Genomic DNA, 26,183 nt, shown 5'->3' on the forward strand with positions numbered 1-26,183 from the left:
AAACATACGAGAAATTTAAAAGTTAGTGAATTTGTAATTGAAATTATGAAGTATATTAAATTGTATTTTGTCATTAAAATTAGTATAATCTTTAGTTTTAAGGTTATAAAGCTTGTATAATTTTGTTTATTTATTATTTTTAAATAAAAATGGTGAAACTATATACATAGCAATAAATAACATGTGTATATATACATTGGGATTATTGTGTATTCGAAATGAAAATAAGAACAAAAAGCATTTAACAAATAACGACATGTGCAATTGCCTTAGTTATACTTTTTTAAATACTTTTAGAACAATATTTTATCAAATCTTATCAATTTTTATCAATTTATTTAAAAGACATGGTATAATATTTTCCAATCAAATTAAATATTTTGTTATTTTAACATTTTCATAGAAAAACAAATATATATATGTGTAAATATTTGTGTGTGTATTATTGGTTTGTTTCTTATATGCTTACTCATATTCTATGCGATTTATTTTGTATGCGATTTATTTTTGAAATATCCAATCCAATAAACGATTATTTTATTTGATATAAATTGATATGTAATAGCTTACATAATGTTAATGAGTTTTACACACCATACAATAATCTAAGACGTGAAAAAAATTAAGCATATCTTTTTAAAATGTGTATAAACCTGATACAATATGGTTTTTATTTATTTCTCATCAAAATTTGGATAAATTAGTCCACCTGAATGGAAGATTATATTTACATAATGTGAGAGTATATATTATGTATGTAATAAATATAATTATAAATCTTTTATTCTTTTAGTAAAATCGTTTCTGATTTCAAACAGAAACTTAAATAATTATCATTATGTAAACTGTTTTTAATTTAAATTTTTGCTTTTGTTATTATATATTTGAGTAATTTTTATATGAATAGACAATATTTATATAACACATTTTGTGAGTAAATGGATATAGAATATATATTGTATGTGTAAAAATGTACATATATTTCATTTAATTTGTACAGATAAATATGCCTATTTATTTGCTTGTTATATATTTTATGAATTATATATAATTTTAAAAAATAATAGCAAAACTAAACAAAATTTTTCAAATTTTTATATTTATTACTTAAAATAGTTTGTAAATAATATTTGTATATGTAACAATATATGGGTATGCTTGTGTATATATTCTTTTCAAAAACAAAAAAAAAAATATTTTTTATATATGTTAATATACACACCTTAAAAATTATTTTAATAAATATAAAAATGTGTAGAGAGAATAAAGATGTTTTATATTTTTAAATAAGGTTTATATAATATATATCACATAAATTACTTATCAATGGATTAATATTTTTTTTCAAGAAAATGGAATCTTATTATATTACTTACAATGATAATTTGTTTATATTATTATATATATGTTACTATATATGTTCTTGATAAATTTTATAAAAATATCGTATAGGTGGGATGAAACAAAAATGTAAAAATTAGACAAAAAATATGAACGATAATATATTATTCTTTATGCATACATTAAAAAATATAAAAATATTTTTAATATATATATATAACAATATCTATATAAAAAAATAATATACGGTGTTACTATTTTTGGAGAATATTTTTATATGATGCATGAATTACATTCATGATTATTATATGTCATGAATTAAAATACTATATTTTGCACACAAAAAGAACTAAAAGATAATATTCAAAATTATTTTTTATATTTTTACACATTTGTTTGATATTATGGTTATCATTAGAACAGTTGTGTAGCAACTGAATATACAATTTTGTTTGTACGTTTTCTATAATAATATAATATTTTTATTTTTATCGTTTCCAAATAGTTTATTTAAGATTTAATAAAATTACAAGATATAACTTATATTATCATTATTTATATTAAATTGGTGAGATAAAATAAAATAACAAAAAAATGTGGTACCCCTCTCTCTTTCTCTCTCTCTCTCTATATGTATATATATATATATATATTTTTTGAGGAATGTGCCTAATTTGTTTTTGTGCTTTATCATATAGTATTTATTAAACATTGATAATTAGTTGTTTATGATAAAAGTGAAAGTTGTGATAGAAATAGAATGAATCAAAAAATATTTATCTTCCATCATTTTGAACTTATATTTATAATACTGGTTTAATAACATTTTCTATACAATTTTGTTAGAAAAAATTACTATTAACATATGAATTTTAATTTATATATTAAATTTTTGTAGTTTAATGATTATTTATTATCAAATTTTATGTAAAGAAAAAGAATATAGTGTGTTAAGGTTGATAAAATATTTTTCCATTTAAATTTGTGAAGATTAAATTGATCATAACATATTTAATAGAATATTCATTAATGATAAAAAAAATTGTATATATATTGTTATGTCATGATTAATAAAATATTATAACCTTAATATCGCATTTATAAATAAAAATTATGCTATGATTATAAAATTTTTAATCTGAAAAAAATATGGGCTTTAATATTTTGTATTACATATTTTTTTTTTTTAATACTTCACTACGATAAAATACTAATGGACGATTTCAGAAAATAATATTAATAACTGTAACATTAAAAAATGCAAAAAAAGAATAATAGATATAAGAAATTATATATATAATGCTAATCATTTATATTATATATATATATAATTTATATTTCATGTAAAAAAGGAAAGTAGCATTGGCCATATTTACCGTACTTTTAAAGGGGAAACAATTTTTTTGCTATTTTATTTTATATTTATTTTAATGTATGTTTTTCTGTTTTTACAGAAAATTCACAAAAAAAATTATGTGATAATTCATTATAACAGATTGGCATGTTGTTATTAGTTTTATAATACAATTTATATGTAAATTTTAAATTATAAAAAGGATGAAATAAAATGAGTAAGAAATTGGAAAATAAAAAATCCGGTAAGAGGTCATGGATAAACATGTTTGGTAAAAAGGGAAATGATATAGATAAATTCGAAGATACTAATGTTTCAAAATGTGAAAAACAAAATGATGATGATGATCAGAATTGTGATGAAACTGGATTTGTAATTAATCATATAGATTTTAATTTGTTTTGTATGAAAAATAAAGAAACTAATGATGATATAAATAAAAATAGTAATTGTGATAGTAATTTAAATGGGGAAAGTGTTGAAAGAATAGACGAAAATACTTTAAGTTTCATAGGAAAAACATATGATATGTTAAAAATAAGAAAATTTAATTTCAATGATTTAAAAAAAGTTGATAATTCTCAATATTTTGAAAAAATAATATGGTCAAAATATAACATGTATGACAATTTATACACATTAAGTAACAATAATGTTTTTTTTTTAAATGATAATGTGGAAGATAATAAGCTACGTTTATTGTATATAAAACATATTTTATCATTAATTGTTTTAATTTGTTATAAATATGAAGAAAAGGGAAAACATGAAATATGGGATCAAATAATTTACAATAGAATCGACGAATTTGAAAAATTGGTAGAAATGGAAAAAAATGGGAACCTTAATGAGGATACTAGTGAAATAAATGAAAGATTTAATTTATATAAACTTTTTTTAATACAAAAATTTAATAATTTATTTTACAATGTTGTGAAATTGATAAATTATAATTTTGTTTTCAATGAATATAGTGGGAAAACAAATAAAAGTGATATTAAAGATAATAGTGATAAAACAGATGATGTTAATAATAAAGAAATAAAAAATTATAGGAATCATTTATTTAAACTCGATTTTTTAGAAAAATCATTTATAATTCAGTTTTTTATAAACATATATTCAAGTATTGATAAGAAATTTCTTTTCAAATTGTGTTTGGATTTATGCAATCCTTATATATGGAAACGTATAAATTATGATTACTTAAGTTTTTTTTTGTTTAAAAAAAATAAAGATGCAAAGAATCTTTTTGATAATATATCAAAAATGATGGAAAAAAAATATTTGAATAATAAACAATATGATGAAATTAATGTATATACTAGTAATTGTAAAATAACTTTTGAAAATGATAATCATGATGCAAATATAAATGAATATGATGAAAATATTATATTATTTATAAATAAAAATGAGTTTTTTTACAACTTGATAAATTATTTTTTAATAATTTTAGATATTATTGAAAGGAAATCTACAGAATTTGATGAGTTAAGTAGTAATTCGTCTATGTCTTCATGTAGTGACAACGATATTGACGATTTAGAATTAGAAGAGTATGAACATAACATGAATCTGCTCAATTCTGAAAAGGGTCATAATATAAATAATTTAGAAAAAACAAATTTACCTGATAAAGAAGGTGATTCTGGTTATGTACTACTCGACGAAGAAGATGATAGCAATGATGAAGATCAAGATGATAATTTGGTGAAAAATATAAAAAATAATAATAATGAAGATGGGGAAAATGACGATTCTATAGATTTTTTTTTAATGTATGGCTTTAGCGATGATGAAAGAAACAACAAATTTGGTGATATTAATGAATATAAAAAGGAGGAGATATTAGAAATGTTTTTGAAGTATGAAAATAAATTGAAGAATAAAAAATATGTTACAAGGAACATGAAAAAAAAAGTGAAAAAAAATCGTAAACAAAGAAACAAATATATAATACTGTTTGTTGAAAAATGTATTGAATTTTTTATCGACTTATTAAGTCAGCTTTACTCAAGAAGGATATTATATATTTTTATGAAATATTTTAATATCTTTATTTATTGTAAAATATCAATTTTAAACAAAAATAAAAAATTTAAAGAATTAATAAAGCTTTTTAAGTATTATATTGAAATGTATATAAATAATTTTTCAGGGGATCCACTAACCTATTTAGAAATAAATAATGAACATTATAAAAACTTTGAATATTTTCAAGTTTTTTGTTATAAGCATTTTCAAAAACACGAGGTATTGGAAAAATATTATTTAAAATCTGTTTTTTTAATGGATAAGAAAAAGGAATTATTAAAAAACTTTTCTAAATTAAAAAATGAAGAATTATTGTTTTTGTGTAAGAATTTAAAATACATTGTTACACCTGAGGGAGAGAAAAGTAGCGAAAATTCCACAAGGGAAATATTAAATAGCAATAATAATAACTATGTTTTTGAACATATTAAAATATTTAATAAAAAAAACAAGTTATTTTATATAACTTTATTAATGGAAAACTTGTGTTTTAAAAATAATATATTTGAAGATATTGATAAGCAATGTGAGTATCCTAACGAAAAGGATTTATTTGAAAATATTTTAATTGATACAAAAGATGACTTAAAAGATAAAAAAAGAAAAAAAAAAAAAACATTTCTTTATACAAAACCTTTGTTTAAATTAAATTTACAATATTTATGTATAAACGATTATGTATTTAGAATATATAATTTGTTCAAATTACAGAGTTATCATGATATAAGGAAAGATATAATTGATTATGTGTATGAAACGAATCCCAAAAATAAAAAAGTGAACGATAATACGATATGTAAATATGTTTTTGAAATCGATGAAAATAATATTGACAATGAATATGATACAGGAAGAGGAGGAACTAACCCCAACCTTTTAAATTTCGATACAAAAATAAATTCAGAAGATCAAAATGGTAGTAATAGTATTACTAATTTTGAAAAAAAAAGAAAAAAAAATGATAATGAAGATTCGAAAGAATATAAAATGATAGATAATAATGGGAATAATTTATATAATTATAAATTATATAACGAATATCAATTAAATTCCATCATATATGATGTGAATGAACTTGATAATACATATTTTGCTAATGAAAGACGAATGAGTAATAAAATTGATTCGTTTAAAATTGTAAATGTTGATATTACTACTAAAAAAGTAACTGCTGAAATTTTTATAGATTTAAAATATAAACATTATGAAAAGGTTTATAACGAATGGAATATGATTAGAACTTCTGATATATTATTTTTGGTTAGTGTAAAAAATTACACAAATTATTATAAAAATAAAATAAATATAATTGATGATAACGATTTAAAAAATTTGCTAGGAATTAATTATTTAAGAGGATGTGAGGTAATTAAATTTGAAAATGCTTTCGAAAATGACGAAGGTGATGAAAATTATAAAAAATGCACTTTAAAAAAAATAACAGTATATTTGGATTATGTACAATATCAAAGAGATATTCTAGTTAATCCTGATATATATAATTCATTTAATTTATTAGTAAGACGAAAACAGAAGGAAAACAATTTTTATTATATTTTAAATAATATTAAAACTCTAATAATGAACCCAGATGATGCAGTTATACCATCATGGGTACACGATATATTCTTAGGGTATTGTAAAAATTCAATAAAATATTATCAAGATTATTTACCTAAAAAGGAAAATATGAAAATTGTAGGTAATTTAGATACTGATGACTCAGATGATGAAATTGTTACAACTAAAAATAATGATGAGGAAAATTTGGATAAGAATGTTAAAGGTTTAAAAAAAAAATTAGTTTACAATAAAGAGAATTTAAATTTTATAAAAAAAAATATTGACGATATTAACTATTTAAATACATTTTTAAACATTAAACATGCGCTTAGTACAACAAATGGTGCATATGTGTGTATAGACTTATCAAATATAAATATATCAAGTGAAGATAATAAAATAAATGTGAAAAATATAATAAATGAATATATTGAGCCATTGTTTTTGAGTTATGTTCCAATAAAATATGAAAATGAAAAAAAATCTCTCCAAAAAAATTCATTACAAAAAAGTATATTGGAAAGTTTATATTATCATATTTGTATAATTAATAAATACAAAATTACTGATATGAATTTTGTTTCTAAGTTTACATCAAATATTAAAGCCATATACTATTATGATAATGAATTTTTTTTTAATTTTGAATTTAAAGAGAAGGAATATATTTTAATTTTGAACAATTATATTGATAAAGCGCTTCGTAAGGAAGAAGCTGAAGAAATTTTAAAAAAAATTAAAATACATAAAGAAGTCAGTGAAAATGATTGTGGTATATTAATAAATGACAGTAAGGGAATAAAAGAAATATTTGAACATATATTAAATAATTCAATAAAATATTTAAGTACAAAAGATGATATATATAGGATACAAAATAATATATATGAAGATCCAAATTATCCACTTGAAGGTCTTTTAATACATTCTCAAAAAAAAAATAGTACAAATGTGGAACTAGCTAAAAAAGAAAATAATAAAAATTGTGGTAAAAATAAAATAAATTATACAAAAAGGCAAATTGAATGCATCAAAAGTGGGTTATATGAAGGTATAACAATAATCGAAGGTGTTCCAGGTAGTGGAAAAACAAGCATATTAAATAAAATAATAAATATATTATTTAATAATAAAAAACAGGAAAAAATTCTTATATGTACACATAGCAACAGTTGCTTAAATTATATTTTTAATTTGCTTGTTAAGGAGAATTTAATTCATCAAAAATATTTGTGTAGAGTTGGTATGGGAGAAGTAGATATCGAAAATTTAAGAAATGAATATGAAGAATTGGAAAAAATGCTATCAAAAAATGGGGATAATAAATTTGAAGCATCTCCTGACTCGATAAACAAATTAAATAATGTTTCTTTACATGATGAAGACGATAATTTTAATTTTTCAAAATATGGAAGAATAAATTATATGATTGATTTAAGAGAAAAATTGTTGAATGATGCCAATCTGTTATCAGAGTCAACTAATAATAATAAAATTTATAATTGTTTATCTGCTAATCAATATTATGAAAATGTTGTTAAAAAAAGGGTTTCAAAATTTTTAAAGTATGTTAATATGTTTAAAAAAAATCAAGTTGAAGATATGGACAACATTTTTAACTCATATATTATGTCATCCATTGATGATCAAGATATATATAACTTATTTTTGTGCCCCAAAATATATATAAAAAACACCGATATTGTGGAAAATATTATATGGAAAAGTGAAAATGCAAATGTATACAACTATAAAGGGATAGAAAATCAAAAGATATTAGATGAGGATAAAGCATGTTTTTATTTTATACATCCTAAGGATCAAATTAATACATTAAATTTGAGCATATATAATGTTTTATTCCCTTTTAAAAAATATATAAATTTGAAATTATATAAAGTTGACATTGATTTATACTTGAATTATACAAGTATATTTGCTAGTAAAAATGGAAAAAATAATGAAGAAAATTCAGAAAATTTAGAAAATTCAAATAATAAAAAAGGTGATAAGGGCATTGGTGAGGAGGAGAATGATAATTGTGATATTAAAGAGATCAAAGAAGAAAAAAATAAAATTGAAGGAAAAAATTATGATATATTTAAAGGTGATATTACAAATGATATGCTTTTTGGAATGAATGACGATTTTTATGTGAGTAAATATTACATATCAAAAATAGTAATGATCTTTGAGCATCTGCATGATTGTAGGCCATTTGAGATATTGAAAAGTCAGAAAGAAAGAGGAATTTATATAATAACAAAATTAGCAAGAGTTATTGCAATGACATGCACACATGCAAGCATAAATAGAAGTAAAATAGCAAAGTTACAATTTTATTTTGATAATATTATAATCGATGAATGCACACAAATAACGGAAAATGATACATTTCTACCATTATTACTTCAAGAAAATAGATATCATAAAAGTAAGTTAAAAAGAATTATTTTTGTAGGAGATTCAAATCAATTGCCTCCTATAATAAAAAATAAATATATAAAAAATTATGCTAACTATGAACAATCATTATATAAAAGATTTTTAAGATTAGATTTACCATCAATTTATTTAAATGAACAAGGACGTATGAGAAATGAAATATGCAATGTTTATAAATATTTTTATAGTAAATATAATATACAAATTGAGAATTTAGATTGTATAAATAAGGATAAATTTTTAAAGAATTTTAATCCAGGATTTACATATACGTATCAATTTATACACGTGGAATCAGAAGAATATACACCAGTTCCATATTTCTATCAAAATTTATTAGAAGCAGAAATGGCTGTTGCTATTTTTATGTATATGAGGCTGATAGGATATTCGAATGAAATGATAACAATTTTAACTACATATAATGGTCAAAAAGAATTAATATTAGATATTTTAAAAAAGAATTGTTTATATAATAAATTAATCGGGGTACCCAAAAAAGTAACAACTGTTGATAAGTATCAAGGTAAACAAAATGATTTTGTTATTATTTCATTAGTTAGATCAAAAAGTATTGGATATATGAAAAATGTAAAAAGATTGATTGTTGCATTTTCACGAGCAAGATACGGATTATATGTTGTTGGAAATTATAACTTATACAAAAAAAATTATGAATTTAAAAAGCCATTATATTTTTTTAAGAAAAATAAATTAGAGCTTTCGCTACAAATGAATGAGAATTTTAATTCTATAGAAAGACAAAGCAATAATCCACCAGTTATCATAAAAGATTTGAATCAATTTTACAGTATTTTATACTCGTTATCAGATGCACAATTAAGCAATGATTCGAGTATTACTGAAAAAAAAAATAAATAACAATATAAAGTAATAAATTAAATAAGACTCACATGATATAATTTTAGCATAGGTCCATTTTTCGTTGCATTGTCAAGAAACAGCTTAATTTTTTAAAGATGCTAAATATTTTAGATTTTTGTGAAAATATTATATAATATGGTTATATTAATGTTATTTATTTTTTTTACAATTTTTTTCATTAAATTTTCTTTGTGTATTTGAGTATATGCTACTTATTATACTTTAACATTTTCTATACGACCCATTTTTTGAGTTGATATATTGTTAATTAATTTATATATTATGTTTTTTTATATGGATTATGTGTACCTTTTTAATATTTTACACAAAAAATAAAACATATTGGTAAATGTGTTGATAATTTCCATGTAATTTTTGAATATTCCGTGTAATATTAATATTTAAACATAAAATGTACATTTATACTTTTGTGAAATGACATTTGACTTTTTTTTATTAACAATAGGAGGTATATATATATATATTTTAAGCATGTACCTCTTTTTACTTTAATGTATATTTAAAAAAAATTTTTAAAACCCTCAATATATCACATACAAATGAAATATATTATTAAAACTCAAAAAAATAAAAATTAAAATAACTATGAGAAAAAAAGCAAAAAAATGAAGAAAAAAGGGAAGCTATAGTATAGTATTATTATAGAAACGGAAAGAATTAAATAAATAAAGACTAGCACATTTATTGATAATAATTGTTTTAAAAATAACAAATAAATATAATAAATAGAGAATTCATTAAATTTACATATGGAATATTTGAATAAAACAAGGAATAGAATAATATGTCATGAAATAAATCATACTATTATATATATATTAATATAATAAGGTTTATCATATTTGTGTGTATACATTTCTCTCTATATAATAATATACTATATATATATTGGGGCATATTTTTATCCTTATTTTTAAGTTTTATTTAAATGTATTTTATAGAGAATATAAGGGGAGGAAATGGAAAATATGCATGATGATGATGAAAATGAAAAACGTGAATCGAAAGATATAAACCAATATAATTACAAAAACATAGTAGATAAAAACCAAAATAATGGGAAAGATATTATGGATTATTCTTTTTACGAAGAAAATGATATTTTGAATAATGATGATATAAATTTTTATGATGCAAAAGTAACAAATGGATCTGATGATAATTTTGAAAATTGTTTTAGTGTTAATAAAGAGTCATATAAAGAACAATCAAAAAGGGATGAATATAAACTAGGAATATATGATGATATTATAAATTCAAATACAGATGATGATCTTGAAAATTTTTTTGAAGATCGAGAAAGTGAAAAGAAAGGAATAAATAATAACCATAAATATCCTCAAACAAATGTATTTGGAGATGAAGAAGCTAACAAAAATGATACTAATAAACTTCATACTCATGATAATAGTAGTGTAACATTAAAGGGGGAACATTGTTTCATAGAAAAAGGGGAATATGAAGAAAATGATAAGCATAACAACAATAATGACTTAAATTTGATAAATAGCGATTCATATAATATGGGAATGATGTATGATGATAATAAAAAAATGTCTTCAGAAAATAACTACCTTGAAAATATGATAAAAAATGAAAATTTAATTTTAAATAATGAGATTATCGATCCAGAAAATATTGGGAATAAATCAAACGATAATTTATTTGTTGATATTAATTCTGATGACAATTTTTTTGAAGAAGATAATTCCGCTGATCGAATATTTGAAGAGGGAGGAATTAAAAAAGAAACTGAACAATTTGGTGATAATTTAATTGAAAATTTAAGCGAAAATATAAACGAAAAATTGAATGATAAATCAAATGAAAAAGGAGAAAATAAAAAAACAGATAATACAGAAACCTTAAATAAGTTTGATAACGGTAGTAATAATGATTCTCCAAATAATTCAAAATTTTTACTAGAAAAGAAAAAGATTCATGAAGATCAAACAAATCCTTTATGGTATAAACATAAAAGGCACTTTTTTATTTTTACCTATTCTGGTAAACCTGTTTTTACAAGATATGGAAATGAAGAAAACTTAACAAGTTTTTATGGAACATTACTTGCTATAATATCAAAAATAGGATCATTTTCATTTTGTTCTGATACAAGTACAGATAACAATAATAAGACAACTGACATACATGGAAAAAACTCATTAAAATATATTGTGAGTAAAAATACAAAAATCGTATATTTAGATAAAGAAGTTTTATGTTTAATATGCATATCTAATGTTAATGAGAGTAATAATTATATCTTGAACATTTTGAATTATATGTATTTGCAAATTATATCATTATTAACAAAAAGCATTGAAAAATCTTTCAGAATAAAACCATCTTTCGATGTAAGATATTTGTTAGATGGGGCTGATCTTCTTATGTGTAATATGATTTCTTCTTATTCAAAAAATATGTATTCTATTTTTGATGGATTTGAACCATTACCATTGAAACAAGAATATCGAAACCAAATACATAATTTAATTTCTTCATTCAAAATTAGTAATGTTTTATTGTCTTTTTTGTTTATAAATGATAAAATTATAGGAATATCTGTTTCAAAATATACAATTAGCTCGATTGATATAGTAATACTCATAAATATGATAACATCCATGAAATCCTTTAAAAATGCAGAATCATGGATTCCTATTTGTTTGCCTATATACAACCCAAAGTATTGAAAAATTCTCCAAAAAATAACTACATTAAATTTATATTTAAATTCATATAGAGTAACATACATTAATGTCTGCATATATTTATAAATATACCTTTTCATATCACAACACGTATGTATGTATGCATGTATATATATGTACTGTTTGTAATAATATATAAAATTGTAATATTAATAATTTTTTTCTTATTGGCAGCCAATTTTTGTATGGGTATATTAATTGTATTAAAAATAAAATATTCTGTGTATACATATGCTCCGGGGCATCGTCTCAAGATTTTTTCCACTTGTCTAGCCATACCTCCATGATTGAAACGGTTATCATGAAAAATAAATTAAAAAAATGAATTTTGCATGAGTAATGTCAAAAAATATATGTATATCATGGTTATTGTGTATGTATGGTATACATTCATTGGTGTTAAAAATGATAATGATCCAAATAAAATATTTGCGTATTTTGTTATATTTGATTGTTTTGTTTGATTGTTTTATTTGGTTGATTTATTTGATTTTATTTTTATAGACGCTAACAAGTTCAGGATGTTATGAAGAAATAATTAAGGCTTCAAATACCAGTCCGTTTGAACTTCCTGATATTCCAGGCATAGATATTATTCACATGTGCTATTATATTCCTTATTTAAAACAATATTACAGCACCAAAATATGTTCCAATAAAATAAAAAAAATATTTCGAGCATATCAAAAATGTGACGATATAATAAAAGACTCTAAACTACCAGCACAAATATATATGGAAACAGAATATGAAAATTTTTATTTCATTAAAACAAACCTTTATTATTTGTATTTATCGGTACCATTCTATGTTAATATTAACGAAGAAAGTATTAATGAAATTTTAAAAGTTATAGCAAAATATCATAAAGAAATATTCATTAATAACATTAAACAAATTAGTTCTTAATTTGGGTTATATTGATGAAAGGAAATATAAGATTAAAGTTTTTTTTATAGTATCCTCATTCATATGAAATATTAGACATAGTGATAATAAATTTGAACTAGTTTTATTAAGTAAAATATAATATTTGAATTAGTGTAATAAAATTAGTATTTTTTTGCTTTTTTTCAGCATAATTCATTAGGTTGTTACCTAACGTATTTATTTAGTCAATATTATATTATTATTATTTTTTTTTTTATTCTTAGTATTGTTTATTTTGTTCTTTACACAATATAATATGTATATAATAGCCATAATTTAAGAGGAATACGTTTTTTTTTTTTTATTTTAATTTATGATGATTCACGTCCCCAAAAAACATGCAAATAAAAATAAATGTATACTCTCTTTACAAATAAAAATAAAAAGACATGTGTTATTGTAAGTGTTCGTATTATGTTTATAACTGAGTGTAAATAAATAAAAAGTAAACGGACAAGAAATTATATAAAATGACTTAGGATTTTTATTAATACAACTTTAATTGAATATATTGAATTATAAATTGTAAATCGTCATATTTTATTAATATTAATTAATAATTTTTAAACTTATAGGTCTTATAATATTTATGTAAAAAGAATAACGAATAATTTTTGTAAGAATGGAAGTCACTATTTTGTATTTTTGTTTTTATAATTTTTTTTTAGAATGTCTATGTTTTATAAGGCCATAAAAATGTAAAAATTATTATTATCATTATGTTGTGTATTTCATTTAAAAATAATACATTTAATGAAGGGGGAAAGGAAGAATGTATAAATAACTATTTTGTTTTCGTAAAAATTTTAACGATATATATATATATAGGTTTTAAACGTATTTTAACCATATACTATACGTTTTTTTTTTCATTTGATACATATTTATAGAATAAAATAAATTAATATATTATATGTTTCACTAATTTGTAAATTTTATCTTTTATAGTAACAGTACCTTTACATGTATTTATTTTGATAAATAATCATAATTAGAAAAGAATAAATTAGGTTTTGGTATATTATTAATACTACAATTATATGATATATTTTAAAAATTATTTAGAACAAATTACAATTTATAAATATTACTTTTTATTGTTATTATTTAACTATATTTAAAATTTAATTTAATTTAATTTAATTATTAATTGGTTGAATAAAAGGGGTTAGTTTTATAACGTAAGAATTGTTAAAATGAAAGGAGGTAAATTTATAATGTATGCTTCAATATTTTTTATAGATAACAAATAACTTAACTTTCTAATTTATAGTAAAATTAAATATATATAATTTGGGCATGTATTAATATATTTCATTTTTTCTCAAATTTTTTGAAAGACCTGAAATACAGTTATAAAACGATATAAAAAAAAAAAAAATAAGAATATTAATAACTTTTATAGTAAAATTTGGTTCCAATAATAATTAGGATAAAGTATTTAGTATTAATAAAAAAATAATTATATTATATAAATTATTAATAGAGGATACTTCCATGATAATGCATATTATTGCCTGCTTTTTGTGAGGACTATGAACAATAACCATAATATTAAGTTTGGAGTTCAATTATATAGAAGATATTTAACCTAATTAATTGCATATTTCATTTTTTGGGTATTTTGATTTTATGAAATACTGTTTTAAAATTTTATAATGATTTGAATAAAAAATTGTTTATAAAAATGTTGTTTTTTCATAATGCACCAAACATGTAAATAACGGGTATATTCTTTTATATTTAGAATTGATATAAATTACTAGTATATTTTATGGAAATATTTAACTAAGTGTGATAAGTGAATAACATTAAGAGAAATATATTTTCGTTTTATAGTAGTATTTCTTTGGGATAATAAAAATTAACTATTTTTTTATGGAGCCTCATATATTAGAATAGGTTTATTTTTTTATTTCTATATAGTAATTTTTTTAAATTATTTTTGAAAAATATTAAAAAAATATTAAAAAAATATAAAAAATATATTAAAAAAATATAAAAAAAATATAAAAAAAATATAAAAAAAATATTAAAAATATATTAAAAAAATATAAAAAAAATATTAAAAAAATATAAAATTAATTATAATGCTCATAATATATTATTATTAACATATATAATTGTAAATTAATTTTAAACTATATATAGATATAATTAATTAGCTATTTAATCATTTAATTATCTAATTATTAATTCAATTTATGGTATTACATAATCTATATTTTTTGAAAAAATATTAATTAAAATATAAAGAAAGAAAATAACAATAATTTGAATATGGCTCGTAATTTTGAATGCAAAAAGATAAATAGTGATGATATGACATCATCCAAGAAATATTCCAAAAATGTTGGCGAGAAATTTAATTTGATTTCTTGTACAAAATTGTTTGCGCTAAGCATGTTATTTTTGATATGCCAAAATTATGAAAATGTATGAAAATAATAAATAAAATAATAGTGACATATGTGAATATATTTTGTTTATATGTTTTTCCTTTTTTTGTTATATGCATATATACATATATTTGATAATACATAATTTTAGTTATAAGAAAATTTGTTATTTTTATTTTTAAATTTACTATGTCCTTTAATTACAATTTTATTGTCATTTATTATTTTTGTTTTTACTTTTTAGAGCCCACAAAGCACATCTTCACACCAAGAATACCAATATAATGGTTTGGTTTTAGGAAACAGAATATTATCAGAATTGGATCAAGCTGAAAATCATACTATAAGTTATAAAACAAACAATTATGAAGACTCTTCGGTTGAAAATCCAAATCAGCAAACCTCCGATAGTTCATCATTACAAACTGATGAAGATAAAAAAAAAGATGACAGTGATGCAACATCCATTGGAGAAACATCACCAACTACAGAAACGACATCAGTTGAAGAAACAGTAACAATTGAAGACACAGAATCAGTTGAAGAAACAGAATCAGTTGAAGAAACACCATCAACATCAACTGAAGAAACATCATCAACTGGAAAAAAAACATATGTTGATAGAATAGCTTCCATTTTAAATCCATTAATCAATGGCGAAAAAAAATCTACCGAAAAAAAATCTAGTGAAAAAAAATCTAGTGAAAAAAAATCTTCTGATGAACAAAGCTCTTCTGATGAACAAAATTCTTCTGATGACCAAAATTCTTTTGATGACCAAAAACTATTTGAAGATATTGATAATCTAATAAATGGAATCAAATCACGTTATCAAGAGTTCAGCGCTAAAATAAAATCACCAGAATTCCAAAACAAATGTAAAAGCTATATGAATACTGCAAAAGAAATGATTGAAGAACGTAGAAACTGTGCTATGAGCTTTATATCTAGAAATTTAAATGCCTTAGGTATTGATAAGATATTCGAAGATGAGTTTGGTGGTTATGCACTCCTTGGAAAAATGATGTTAACAAAAGTCTTTATTGACAATATGTTCATTCCTGACTTCTTAAGAAATAGCTCAACAATAATTTTAACTATAGTTTATTTCTTAATAATGATGTTCATCGTAGGAAGCTATCTTGATATCAATCAAGATACTAAAACTGAAAGAAGAAATACAAATGAATCTAAATTGTTCAATAGAACACAACCACCTATGTAATTAAATTAATTATAAAAATAATATATATATGGATGTATGTGAATTTGTACGTTTTTAAACGCCTTTTATTTATATATATGTAAAGTATAACTACATATTGACCGCATACAAATGTTATATTGTGATATTTAATTATGAGCATATAACTTTTGAAACATTTCACAAAAACAACCAAGAAATCAAATTTTATGATTTGGTTATTATATTTTTTATTTAGTCCGCACTTTATAATTTAGTTTTACAGTTACATTTAGTTTTACAATTATATTTAGTTTCGACACATTTGTTAATATTTTATAATATTTATTTATCTGTACCAAATATGTTAAGCATTATTAAAAATAAAATAAAAGTACATTAATATATATATAAAATCATAAAAAAAAAAAAACATATATACTATAATTTTCCGCATAGTAACTTGCATGTTTTTAACATAAGAATACTAACTATATTAATATTAAAAGAAATCGTAATTAAAAGACATTTCATTAACTATAATATTTATACCTAACGTGTTTATATAAATTAAACATGGTCGAAATATTTTATTTTGAATAATGAAAAAAGGAAATTTCAATATTGATTTAAATAATTTTTATTGAACATATTTAATTATACATTGTAGTGTACAATTATATAACATCGACAAAACAAATAATGATACCAAATTAATTTTATAAATAAGAAAATGGTTATTATTTAATTTGCTTATATAGTCTTAAATCCATTATAAATGTTCTTAAATATGTGACCAAACTAAAAATATACGGATAAAAGATCAAATTAAATATTATAATATTTATTTAAGCAAGATTTCATGTGACAATATTAAAGTTAACACCACCAAGAAGAACAATATTAATTCTATTAATAATTATATAGTTTTTTTAAAAATATTGTTTTTCTATTATAGAATTTAATAGAATTTTATCATATAAATATATGTTTAAATTTTAAGTAGAAATATATATATATAAATGGTAATTTACATTGTTTCTAAAGTTTTATTATTACTACCAAATAAAGAGTAATTGTGAAAATTGTAAAATTATATGAAAATAATTTCATTTAATTTATTTTACACATTAAAATTTATTTTCATATTATGGGAGTTTTGAAACGATACAACCCAAATGATTTAATAAATTATACTTGTATATATAGGTATATTAGGATGGAAATACAGTTATTGTACATTTAAAATACATTTCTAATCAATATAGATAAATTAGAATAATATAAAAGTTATATATGTGCACTTAGAAAAGGGAGCAATGAAACTTAAATGCGAATATTATAATTTTAACAATAACTACGTTATATAGTATTATAAATAAGTACATAAATATTTAGTTTATCTTCTAAAATAACTAATTATATCTTTTAATAATTCTAGCCATAATAAATTTCTTAATTTTATAGATTTGTGTAGTAATGTTAGTTTTGGAACGAAATTTATTAAAAAAGGGAGACAATATTATTTGTCTATATGTAAAGATAAATACAAGGGAATATGTTTTAAATGCGTTGTAAACTACTTTAATTTTTATAGTAAAGTCAAATAAAATGATATTAAGTATATATATTTTATGAATAATTTGTATTATATATACATGTGATTACTCATTCTTTAAGCATACATAAAATTAGGAAAATTAGCTAATTTCAATATGAATAAATATCATATATCTTTAGTAATAGTATTATGTTATCATTCTATATTAATTTTAAATTAATATCATAAATAATAAGAATGTGCTTAACTACAGATAATTTCTATATATATAAGTTTTTATATGAAAAATAATACAATAATAATCTATCTGTATATTAAAGAAAATATATCATAATAATGTCTAATTATGTGGTATATATATGATTTATATTACATTACTTATACATTTTATTTAATTTTATTTTTATAATATTTTCTTTAATATATTTTTTATTAATTTTTTTTAAAACAAATTATTAGTACAAAAGGTTTGATGAATTAAGGTAACTTTTCCTTGATAAATTGAACACATCTAATAATTATCAATTTAATGGTGATTATTACAAAATTTATTTTCCTAAAGATTTACATACTGACATCGATAAAATTAACAGTTGGTGTTTATGTCTATTTAATAATTTTTTTAATAATCTTGATGAGATTACGTTTGATAAAAATAATAATGAGATTGTCGAATATATAATGAAATGGTTAAGTTATATATTAAGCTTAAAGTCAAATAACAACTTCAATAATCTAAATAAATTTTATAAAGCACACATAAAAGAAAATATGTAATATACTATCCTTATAAAACATAGTTCAGAGTATATTACGCCTAATATAAATGCTAATAACTATAGAAATTTTAAGGGTTTAATAGATACAAATACGGATTTAATGAATATTGATATTAAATATATGACTAAATTTGATGTAATATGCTTATTGATTCCAATATTAATAATTTAAGCACCAAGGAGTAATATAAAGACTTTATCGAAAAGTATATATTATTAATAAAAATTTTAGTAATAATGGAAATCAATCACATAATAAATGGTTGAGTTCTTTATCAAAATATTACAATAGTTTAAAAAATCATCTTTCTATATTTTCTGTAACGAGAACATCTTCAAAATTTCCGCCGATTGGAGCAACAATAACTCTAGTTTCTTCATCAATTTCTCAAAAATTTAAAACATATAGCTCTCCAAGTGAATTATTACCATTACATTCTGATGATACATCAAATTCATTGATGATAAATAAATTGATTTCAATTATATCTGTATTTTGTCCAATACCAATTTTTCTAGGAATTGCGTATAAGACAAATAATAAGGCAATTCGAAAATATAATATTTTAAAATATTTTCACCACATGTTATATACGAGTTTGCAATATATTTTTTAACATTATTATATTAGCATTCGTTATTTGGATTACGAAAAAACTTCCAAAGGTGACATTTAAGAGGGCAATAAATACAAAAAAGGAAAAAATAAATCATTAATATATGATTTGAGAGCGTGAATCATAGGTTTTAATATATTCTTATATGGGAGATAATTAAAAAAAAAAAAATTTAAGACAAAAAGGGCAATAAACAATAATATAAAGGGAAGTCATACAAAAACAAATTTTGATGAATGATAACACTTATGTTTGATTTGTTCGCAAAATAAAATGTATGTAATGTATTTTAATATAACACTGGTGTAATAAAATTATATACCAAAAAAATATTTAAAATGAAAGAAATATGTTTTGTGATGATATTTTAAAGTAGACATTAGCCATGAAAAAAAATTAATTTTATTAATATATGTATCACAATATTAGAGCGTTAAAAATTTATTATGTGAAATATACATTTATTCCGCATCAAATAGTTGTTGTAATTTGGAAAAATCTAGCATTTTTATTGCTTTAGCCCTTTGAATATACCACCAAGGGACATTAGGACAATTACATTCGATCTACAAAAAAAATGAAAAGTGAATTAATATATATAAAATACTTTAATTTTGGGAGGAATATATATTATGTATTATAAATATGTGTATTTATAAAGCATCTACATATTTTTTATAACTTTAAAAATGGGTATAGGAAAATAAAAATAATAGTGGAATAAAATTATTATGTTATTAAAAAATGTATATTGCTTACAGAGTCGATGTGTGTAATATCAATGTGTGTGTCTTCTTTTTTAATGACAAATCCAGATAAGTTAATAAACATTTTTATTAAATTTCCATTTCTAATATCATCTTCAGAATCAATATCAATTTTGAATGAATTTGCGCTTTTTACAATTTCGTTTTTATATTTTTTATTGGAAGGATTGCGATCATTTATATTTGCTGAAGCCATGGCAATTATAGTTTTGTCTTCTGATACCTACAAAGTTAATAAAAATGTATTTTATATATCAATGCCTAATAATATGAACATTATGATTTCTAGAAGAATGGAGGGAAAAAAATATACTTACATCAACTTTTTTGGCTAAAAAATAAACATATCCTTGAGTTGATTGAGCATTATTTATGTAACGGTGTTGCATTATTGCTAAACTTGGATCATATACACGGACGAATTTTCCTAAAAAACAATATTATAAAATTACATAGATGAAATTAAAATATCGTGAGTTTTAAAAAATGAAAGATAAAAATAGTAAGATAGTATAATAAATATTGCGTGAATTGGGATAATCATATATTATTCAATTAATTAATTATTTTTTACATACCACTAACAAAATCGCTACAGAAATTATGGATGCCATTAGGATTCCATAACAGGTTTATTATGTCTTCATACTAATGATAAGAAAATAAATATGTGTAGATTCGCATATACATATAATAATTTTTTTATTTGAGCTTAATTTTATAACTTAAATTTTGTTTATTAATTCATACTGCATCTGGGACAGGGATTTTAAATTCAAGTTTTCCAACGTCTGGATTTGAATATTTACTAAAATATAAAAATACATCATTTTCGAATCTGTTATATAAACAAAAATTCCTGGTAATTGTAGCATACTTTTGTAAAAACGTTACAGCTTCGTCCATAAGTTTTGTTGCTTTTTTTATTTCTTTAGATTTGGTACACAATAGGTGAATGTTTTGTTCATATAGTTCATATGGACTATGATTGACCAATATGAAATAATTTTAAAATTGGAAAAAAAAATGTATTTGTAAAATGGTATTTTGATGTCTAATAGTTGTGACTGTGTATATTTGCATGAATAAGCATATAATATTATCACATATGAAGATTTAAACGTGTAGTTATATTAGATAAACATATATACGTTGTTATATATTCTTACGAAATATTGTGGGGAATAAGTTTGCGTAATGCAGCATTACGTCGAGCTTTACTGCGCAAAGAATATTTCCGTAGAGCAGAAACCTCTGGGGTATCTTCACTTGCAAGGATATTATCGCTCATGCATATGAGCATGCTTAAAAGACTAAAAATGATTTTAATGTATCCTTTATTCATTTTCAAATTTAATAAATAGAATATTAAAAAGCACTTAATATTTTTTTAACTAAAAATAAAAATTTAATATTTATTTCACAAAATAATTATTAAATGATAATTTTGTATGTTTTGTGTTTAAATGTTGATAACATGCTAATAATAGTGGAAATTTTTATAAATAATGAATACCAAAAATATTTAATTATTCTTAATTTCTATAATATTATAATACCTAAACAAAATGCTTTTAATTATTCTATAATATATAATATATAAAATATATAATTTAATATATTATAATATTTTTAATTATAAATTACGATTACATAAGTTTTTTAATTTTTATAGCTCAATAATTAAAGCTAAAATTAAAAATAAAATTGATAATATATTCCACAACGAATGGAATTGTATTATTCTATATAACAGGTTGCGAGTACAACATAGAAAAACTTATATATTTTTATCTAGCAAATCGATAATTTAAAGTATAAAATTTAAAATTATAAAATAACATAAAAAAATATAATTTTATAATATAGTTATAATTATAAATCATATATTTATAAATAAATGATGATATGTATACAACTTATAATATTATTATATAAAATAGTTGTTTTGTTATTTATTTTTAGTATAAAGTAATTTTTACATTTTCAAATATTAAAATAATTTATTTCAAGCAAGGTATTACATTTTACATGTGGTTGCTACTATCACAATAATAATATTCATCATACCAATAGTATGACAAAATTTATGTTATGGTAATTCGTTTTTTATATATTTTTTATTACTTTTAACCGAAATTTTACAGAATATAAATTTTATAATATAATTCGTAAGTTGATAAAATTGTGTATTGCTAGTAGTATTGATACATATTTTTTGCAAACTGATGTGAATTATAAAACATATTTTTTACTTAGCAAGATATATAAAATAAAAAGCTTAAAATAAAAAAAATATCTTTATTTTTTAGTTACAATTTTATCGGTGTTGAGGTGTTTATGGTTCTATTTATGAGTCCAAGTTGATTTAATTTGTTCATATTTAATAATATTTGGTTGTCTGAAAGTCTATTAAATAAATATACATACATATATATATAAGAGATTCCTTGGAATGATAGATTTAATTAACTTATATTTGAAGTAAAATTTAAAAAATGTATAAATTTAAATAATAATAAATAGTAAATTTATCTATTAATATAAAGAACTATTGTGTATATATGATACATGTCAAGAGCTTGTTTCTTATTTTATAATAAAATATATAATAAATTTTCTATATGATGGAATTCTCTGTCAACTAATGTGATATATTTATGTTTTATTTAAATATTATTTATAGAAATAAAGACAATATAATGTTTAACTATTAAATATGCTATAATATGTGTTTAATGAATAAGCCAAAATCAAGCATTTGGTTATTAATTATATTTGACTTTCTGGTTTATACGAGGCACATTTGAAAATATGAATGTTTTATATTATTTTAATAGAAATAATACGATTAATGCTGCACATTCTGATATATATTATATAAATAAAATTACTACATACTAATATATGAAAAAAAATATTTTTACAAAAAAGTGTAAATAAAATATAGAACATTATTAAACAATGTTTAAAATGGAGAAGTATAACAAATAAGAATATATTTAGATGCAAACAACTTTTGTTAATTGTTTTTCATATGTTGCATATATTGATTTTCAATATATATGTATCTAATATTTTATTACCGTAATTAATATATATTAAGTTGCTTGTAGATGAATGGCAGTAGAAAATTTAAGTTTAAAAAGTATAAAAGATGTTATTAAGTGCGCCTTTAAATTATACTAAAGGCGTATTTATATAAAAATATGCAAAAAATATATTATTGGTTAAATTCATTTGTTTATAATTAAAATATTGTATTATGTACAAAAATCTTTTATTATTTGAAAAAAACATAAATATTAAAATTTTCGTAATTGTATATTTATATGAAGATGTTTGCATATAAATTATTGAATAATTTAGTTATATTTTAAATATTAAAAATAATTTTGTTATATTAAAAATAACGGTTCAAATAAACAAAAACTGTTCAGAACAAATATATACATCTTTATGTATTTAGAACACATTGTTATATATTTTTTTTTTATGCATTTAAAATAAATTATATTAAAGTAAAAATAAAAAATTAAATTTTGTTAACTTATAATTGCAGAATCATAAGTTTGTAGAAAAATTAAAATAGAAGAAATATATAATTTTATTATAATATTTTATAAATATGAAATAAATTAAAAATAAACAAATTGTATAAGAGCATATTGCTAATAATGTAATATTAAATAACAGTATTATTGTTTTACAACAATAATCGATAAAAAGGAAACCGAAAAAGAATAAAACATATATATTATTTAAACCATACTGATTCGAAGCACTTTTTATTAATAAGAAAATGAATAAAATAATATTTAGTTTAGTTTGCATCGTTTTGTATGTCATTTTGGCTGTATCAATACATTGCTCCGAACAGAAAGTAAGTTGTCAAAAAAAAATATAAACTAATGTTTAGAAAATTATATAATAGTGGTTATTTACATGTTGTGACATATATATTAACGCATATATATATTAGTATATTTATTCCCTTGTATAATCAATCTAAGGTATATGGTGTAAGAAGCAGAATCATTCGTGCTATCAAAAAAATGAACAAAAGTGAGGAAAAAAATTGTATAAAATTTAAATGCAAAGCACAATTAAATAATAACAATAATAAAAATGAGAAATGCAATAAAATCAGCGATGACTATGAAGGAATGGAGCGTGTTTTCTTTTGTTGTTGTCTTATACCTAAAGAATCTGATTAGGTTTCCCATTTCTATATTTATGTGTTAATATTTTATGTTTGATTATATAAATGTTAAAATAAATACAATTTATAATAAATAAATTGTTAATAGAAGACTCATATATTTACTTACATGGAAAATATTTTGATTTATATACATTATTATATATAATTTGTGAAAAATTATTCCGAAAATAGCTAATAATTAAATAAAATTGATTCATTTACTATAATCATAGTGTTTATTATTTGTATGCGTATAATTTTATATTATATACACATGTTTATATTTTACATAATGAAAATAAAATTTGACAATATTTCATCTTTTGAAGTATATTAATAGAATAATACTATAAACAATTTCATAGATACATTACATTTATTTGAGTTAATAGTATTATGATAATATATATATGGATGAAAATATATTTAGCTTAATTATATATTTGTTTTTTATTCATAGTTTTTTTTCATGATTATCTTTTGTATGCATAACTTAGATAAAATTTTTTTTGTAACGTTAGAACAAAATATTAATATATATAATATCCCTATACTCATAATTGGATGTTTCATAGTTAAATGGGAATAGTAATTCTATCAAATTGTATGATAAGACATAATCACTAAATTAAATTGGTACTATTATATGTTTTATTGTTTACTAATTTAAAAAAATAACAAAATTAAAAATATATCAGATATTATTATGTTAATTTATTATTATATGTGTGCACAAAATTAATTAAAGAAATTAGTATAGACAATATATATGTATATATATACAATATGATGTATTTTTGTCGTTTGTTCTTATATTACGCAACCCATGAGGGTCTCCGAACCCTGAAACTATAATTTAAATTAAAAAATGGGGCGTACAAATAAGAGGTTTTGTTAAATAAAAATATTCATAAAATGGACATATTATGATATATATAATTTAATACAACCCTGAACCCTGAGAACATTAATATATAATTTCATGAATTTATTTATTATAAATAATATTGATTGATTATATGTTATATGCATATTTATAAAATGCATAATTTTGCATTTTTAATGTATATTATGTTTTATAACTTATTTTTATGTTTTATTATTGATTATTCTACAAAATATATTTGTATCAAACACAATAAATGGAATAGCTTATATACGAGCAAATTAATTTGAATACATTATAAATGAACCTATATTACAAATACAAAGTAATAATATTATTAATTTTTAAAATATTATATTGTTAATTTAAGAAATTGGCTGTCTATTTTCCTTATGGAATACATACATCCAATAAGCAATATTATTATATAAAAAAAGATATATACACATCTAAATAATGTTTTTCCACTAATTTACGTAATAATACTTATCCAATTT

General features: G+C 20.3%; 5 protein-coding genes across 5 annotated transcripts; 4 read left to right on the forward strand and 1 right to left on the reverse strand.

Annotated features, from left to right (window-relative positions):
• Positions 1-2,908: 2,908 nt before the first annotated feature.
• Positions 2,909-9,622, forward strand: PY17X_1371100 (intron-binding protein aquarius, putative; the record flags this gene model as incomplete). The annotated part of the gene is made up of 1 exon (XM_022957349.1): positions 2,909-9,622. The coding sequence occupies one exon, from the start codon at positions 2,909-2,911 to the stop codon at positions 9,620-9,622; it is 6,714 nt and encodes a 2,237-aa protein (XP_022813780.1).
• Positions 9,623-10,614: 992 nt separating this feature from the next.
• On the forward strand, positions 10,615-13,269 carry PY17X_1371200 (uncharacterized protein; the record flags this gene model as incomplete). The annotated part of the gene is made up of 3 exons (XM_725556.2): positions 10,615-12,335; positions 12,535-12,655; positions 12,865-13,269. 3 exons carry the CDS (start codon positions 10,615-10,617, stop codon positions 13,267-13,269), a joined length of 2,247 nt encoding a protein of 748 aa, XP_730649.2.
• Positions 13,270-15,570: 2,301 nt separating this feature from the next.
• On the forward strand, positions 15,571-16,914 carry PY17X_1371300 (exported protein IBIS1, putative; the record flags this gene model as incomplete). Its single annotated transcript, XM_720765.1, has 2 exons — positions 15,571-15,726; positions 15,934-16,914. 2 exons carry the CDS (start codon positions 15,571-15,573, stop codon positions 16,912-16,914), a joined length of 1,137 nt encoding a protein of 378 aa, XP_725858.1.
• A 3,376-nt stretch (positions 16,915-20,290) lies between these two features.
• On the reverse strand, positions 20,291-21,941 carry PY17X_1371400 (fam-a protein; the record flags this gene model as incomplete). Its single annotated transcript, XM_723034.2, has 6 exons — positions 20,291-20,395; positions 20,589-20,819; positions 20,914-21,023; positions 21,175-21,244; positions 21,347-21,578; positions 21,766-21,941. The coding sequence occupies 6 exons, from the start codon at positions 21,939-21,941 to the stop codon at positions 20,291-20,293; spliced, it is 924 nt and encodes a 307-aa protein (XP_728127.2).
• A 2,457-nt stretch (positions 21,942-24,398) lies between these two features.
• PY17X_1371500 (fam-c protein) lies at positions 24,399-24,813 on the forward strand (the record flags this gene model as incomplete). The annotated part of the gene is made up of 2 exons (XM_022957351.1): positions 24,399-24,479; positions 24,610-24,813. The coding sequence occupies 2 exons, from the start codon at positions 24,399-24,401 to the stop codon at positions 24,811-24,813; spliced, it is 285 nt and encodes a 94-aa protein (XP_022813781.1).
• Between the last annotated feature and the right edge of the window lie 1,370 nt (positions 24,814-26,183).

Source organism: Plasmodium yoelii (assembly GCF_900002385.2).
Source record: "Plasmodium yoelii strain 17X genome assembly, chromosome: 13".
Lineage (NCBI taxonomy): Eukaryota > Apicomplexa > Aconoidasida > Haemosporida > Plasmodiidae > Plasmodium > Plasmodium yoelii.